This window comes from Coregonus lavaretus (assembly GCF_964263955.1).
Source record: "Coregonus lavaretus genome assembly, contig: HAP1_SCAFFOLD_803, whole genome shotgun sequence".
Classification (NCBI taxonomy): domain Eukaryota; kingdom Metazoa; phylum Chordata; class Actinopteri; order Salmoniformes; family Salmonidae; genus Coregonus; species Coregonus lavaretus.
This window is the reverse complement of record NW_028166639.1, coordinates 110,257-115,000: the sequence shown is the minus strand read 5'-3', so window position 1 is coordinate 115,000 and position 4,744 is coordinate 110,257. Positions and strand designations below refer to the sequence as shown.

The 4,744-nt window shown below is 48.0% G+C and overlaps 1 protein-coding gene across 1 annotated transcript in view; it reads right to left on the bottom strand.

Annotated features, from left to right (window-relative positions):
- The window catches only part of sid4 (secreted immunoglobulin domain 4), a 4,776-nt gene extending 32 nt beyond the window's left edge, over window positions 1-4,744 (bottom strand). Inside the window, exons 1-7 of the mRNA XM_084189719.1 lie at window positions 4,579-4,744; window positions 2,208-2,354; window positions 1,757-1,891; window positions 1,179-1,345; window positions 793-988; window positions 376-554; window positions 1-217 (exon numbers count right to left, since the gene is read on the bottom strand). The exon at window positions 1-217 is cut by the window's left edge and continues 32 nt beyond it. Coding sequence (XP_084045845.1) covers window positions 385-554; window positions 793-988; window positions 1,179-1,345; window positions 1,757-1,891; window positions 2,208-2,354; window positions 4,579-4,627 — 864 coding nt within the window. The 5' untranslated portion in view covers window positions 4,628-4,744 and the 3' untranslated portion in view covers window positions 1-217; window positions 376-384. The remainder of the gene's footprint in view (window positions 218-375; window positions 555-792; window positions 989-1,178; window positions 1,346-1,756; window positions 1,892-2,207; window positions 2,355-4,578) is intronic.

The following is a 4,744-nucleotide window of genomic DNA, read 5'->3' as shown; positions in this document are numbered from 1 at the left end:
CGCCACGCATTTGTAGGTCCCGCTGTCAATCAACTTCACCTGGCCAATCAGCAGCTGGCCATTCTTTGTGGTCTCCGCCCCTGCGGGAATGCTGGCCCGGCCCACCCGTGTCCAATGGAATGTGATTGGGTGAGAACCGTGGGCGAGGCACTGAGACGGAGGGTGTCACCTGGGCGGAGTCTCACCTGGTCTGGTAGACTGGTGGTGTAGGGAGGGGCTGGGGAGGAGTGGGGAGAGTTACACACACACACACACACACACACACACACACACACACACACACACACACACACACACACACACACCTTCATACCTCAACACAATTCACATGTCATGTGTGTGTGTGTGTGTGTGTGTGTGTGTGTGTGTACTCACAGTCCACCTCTAGCTGTGTGTATGCCTGGCTGTATCCGTGTGTATTGGTGGCATTACAGATGTATTGTCCTGAATCCTGCGCCCCACGCTGGTCAGAGTCAGAACTCCACCCTCCACAGTGTGCTGCCATGGTAACGGGGCTCGCAGTTTAGACCAGGAGACGACAGGAAGGGGGGAACCTGGGAGAGGAGGGGGAGTGTAGTAGAAAGTAGTGCATTATATAGGGAACAGGGAAATAGCCTTTCTGATCTAAGATCATTTATTATCATTGATTGATTGAGTGGTTGAATTAATGATTGATTGAGTGATTGATTGACTGATTGATTGACTTAGTGATTGACTCACTGACTGATTGATTGACTGATTGATTGATTAATTCATTGATTGACTGATTTATTGATTTCTTATCATTATTACCTGTGGCCTGACACTGCATAGTCACCGTGTGACCCTCCACAGCTGTCACTTCCGCCATGGATACCGTTGCCTTGGGTGCCGTGGCAGCGCCGTGGCCACCCTCAATGATGACCTCCACCTTGACCTCGGCGACCCCCTCAGTGTTCTGGACCTGACACACGTACAGTCCAGCGTCCTCAGAGCTCACTGCTGCCACCTGGAGACGGGGGACATGGAGGGAGAGACTTGGTTTAGGGTTAGGAAAATTTTTATTTTGAATGGTCATCAATTGTTGGTCCTCAAAAAGTCCTCACAAGTATGTGTGTGTGTATGTGTGTGTGTGTATGTGTGTGTGTGTGTGTGTGTACAGCATGTCTGTGTATAGCTATACGGGCAGATCGTCTGACCTTCAGGGTGCTGGTGTCCTCGGTCGTTGTGGTTACCAGTGTTGTTCCGTGGCGTTGCCAGGTAATGGAGGGGCGTGGCCTCCCTGTGGCATGGCATTCCAGAGCTACAGGTTCACCCACCCGGACTTGCAGGGGCCCTGCCGGGGTCACCCGCACCTTAGGGGAATCTGAGGGGAGAGGACACACACAACACACACATACACACACACACACAACACACACATATACATACACACACACACCAAAGAGGAGAGGGATGAGTGTGGTTTTCCACTTCTTCGGGTGATACACAGACAGATACAGACACATGTACGCAAACCAAAAGTTTAATTTAGTGACGTGTCAAGTTCCAACCATAAGAAGAATGATCCTCATACCCTAACGCTACATTTCAACCACTATAATTATGGCCCTCCCGATACCTCTCACTATACACGCTTCCCCATCCTAACCTTACTTATGATCCTCCCCATCACCACCCATCCCTCCCCACTCCTGCAGCTCTATTCTGGGGCTCTACTCCCCTCAGCCCTGCCCCTCCCTGGAGCTCTATCTCTGGGTCAGGGATGGTCACTCACGTTTGATGGTCAGCGAGGCCATCATGGTGCTTCGGCCCGCAGAGTTAGTTGCCACGCAACGGTACTGCCCCTGGTTACCGTTCTTGGTGTTAGCGACGGTGAGCACGGAACCATCCGGGCCGATTTTCACATTATCTAAGGACAGAGCAGTTAGGACCGGTTAGAATGAGTTAGAACCAGCTAGAACCACTTATGACCGGTAAGGACCAGTTAAAACCAGTTCAACCATCACTTTTTTATAAACCGTCCATTTAACATTGTGTCACAGCTATTGTGTAGTTGAGTACCATTCAAGGGCTGTGTGTGTGTGTGTGTGTGTGTGTGTGTGTGTGTGTGTGTGTGTGTGTGTGTGTGTGTGTGTGTGTGTGTGTGTGTGTGTGTGTGTGTGTGTGTGTGCGTGCCTGTGTGTGTCTGTCTGCCTGTGTGCGTATGTGTGTGGTCGGAGCCCCACCTGCCAGTGGATGGTTGTTTGTTCTCTTCCACTCCAGACGGACGGGCTGTGATCCACTGACCACCCGGCAGCGGAAACTGACCGACTCCCCCAGCCGGACCCCCGCTGACCTGGGGTCAACTGACACTACTGGGGCCTGGGCACATACTGGATCGGAGGGAGAGATTGGTCAGTAACACACACACACACACACACACACACACACCACCATACACTCTATAGGTGTCCCCCAGGGCTCGGTTCTAGACCCTCTCCTCTTTTCTCTGTACACTTGGCTCTGTCATATCCTCACATGGTCTATCTTATCATTGCTATTGAGAACACCCTCAACTACTGTTCTCATTCCCCTCTTCTGACACCCAGGTAGCGACACACATCTCTGCGTGCCTGGCAGATATCTCAGCTTGGATGTCGGCCCACCATCTCAAGCTCAACCTCGACAAGACAGAGCTGCTCATCCTCCCGGGGAAGGAGACCATGGTACTTGCCTACGGAGCAGCTAGAGGAACTGCCCCTCCCTACCTTCAGATTATGCTTAAACCCTACACCCCAACCCAATGCTCCAACCCTACACCCCAACCCAATGCTCCAACCCTACACCCCAACCCAAGACCTCCGTTCTGCCACCTCTAGTCTCCCGCTCAGCTCAGCCCAGTCCAAGCTCTTTTCTGTCCTGGCACCCCAATGGAAACATCTGAAACCCTACCTCTTATCTTAAATAATCCCTCCTCGCACCCCCCCCCCCCCCCCACCCCCACACACCCACACACTTCTCTTTTACTACTAGCTCTGACTGCTGATTACTTCTTTATTGAGGAAAAATGAACTTACTATGACTGTGATATGTGGTTGTCCCACCTAGCTATCTTAACATTAATGTAAGTCGCTCTGCTAAATGACTAAATAGAGTTAGGTTAGTAACACACACACACACACGTCACATACGCAGAGACACACACACATCACGCAAACACACAGTGTAGGAGAGATGAGACAGGGTTACAGCACACACGTACACACGGAGATGCACACACACAGGTCACTGACATCCTCTGATGCAAGAGAGAGCACAGGGTTCCACCCAAAGGAGGGGGGGTTCAATGAGTTTGACTCACACTCACACACATACACACACACACACATAAGCAAACACACTCACACACATACACACACACACTCACAGCTCTGACACACACACTTACCCCACCAGACATGCCACCAGGGGTCTTTTCACAGTCTCCAAATCCAGAACAAATTCAAGAAAGCTTACAGTATTATATAGAGCCATTATTGCATGGAACTCCGTTCCATCTCATATTGTTCAAATAAACAGCAAACCTGGTTTCAAAAAACAGATAAAGCAACACCTCACGGCACAACGCCTCTCCCCTAGTTGACCTAGATAGTTTGTGTGTATGTATTGATATGTAGGCTACGTGTGCCTTTAAAAAAAACGTATGTAGTTATGTCCTTGAGCTGTTATTGTCTATTAATGTTCTGTATTATGTCATGTTTCATGTTTTGTGTGGACCTCAGGAAGAGTAGCTGCTGCTTTAGCAACAGCTAATGGGGATCATAATAAAATACAAATACACACTCACTCACACACACACACACACACACACACAAGCATGTACACACACTCACACGCTACTCTTGCATATACTGTGTTCACATACAGAGAGCAATATAGACCATGACCACATTCACTGGATGCATATACGCACGTACACTCATACAAAACACACACAGACAGACACACACACACACACAGACACACACACACACACACAGGGGCAGACTGTGAGCGCACAGTCTGGTCTGTGGTGAGAACAGCAAACAAATGCCACCCCAGAGCAAACAACCAATCAGAGACAACATGCTGCTCAGGTCTGGAAAGGACCATGACTCAGCTATACTAGACCAGGGGACATTATATTAACACTGTTTTATATCATAAAGTCACTAGACCAGGGGATGATGTTAACACTGTTTCATATTATAAAGTCACATATACAGTAAAAAAGGAATCTCATCACTGTGCATTTGAAGTTATGAGCAACATTTTATGTTAAGATTAAGCATTCTAAACCATTGCAACATTAGGTTACTATTTTTTTATAACCCCAAAACTTTTTTGGTGGGTTACATGATTTTTTGATAGAAAGTTTAAAGCATTTCAAAGCTAATAATATATATACACTTCAAAGGGATAGTGCAGCCATTTAACGTATGTATATATTTATTTCCTGGCCTTGTCTATAGACTGCTTTCAAGGTTAGGAAAATAATATATCACTGAAATTATAAATGTAAATGATTTAATAACATGTTCTGCATGGTAGTGTAGAGATAAGCAGCGTGTAGTTTACCTGTCCAGAGTAGAGAACAGAGGAGCAGTACTGTTTTGGAGGAATCCATGATGAACCGAACTAAACTATCTCTCTCTGCTGTCCTACAACCACTCTCTCTCCCCCATCTCTCTTTCTCTAACACACCCTCTCCCTCTCTCTCTCTCTCTGTCTCTCTCTCTCTCTC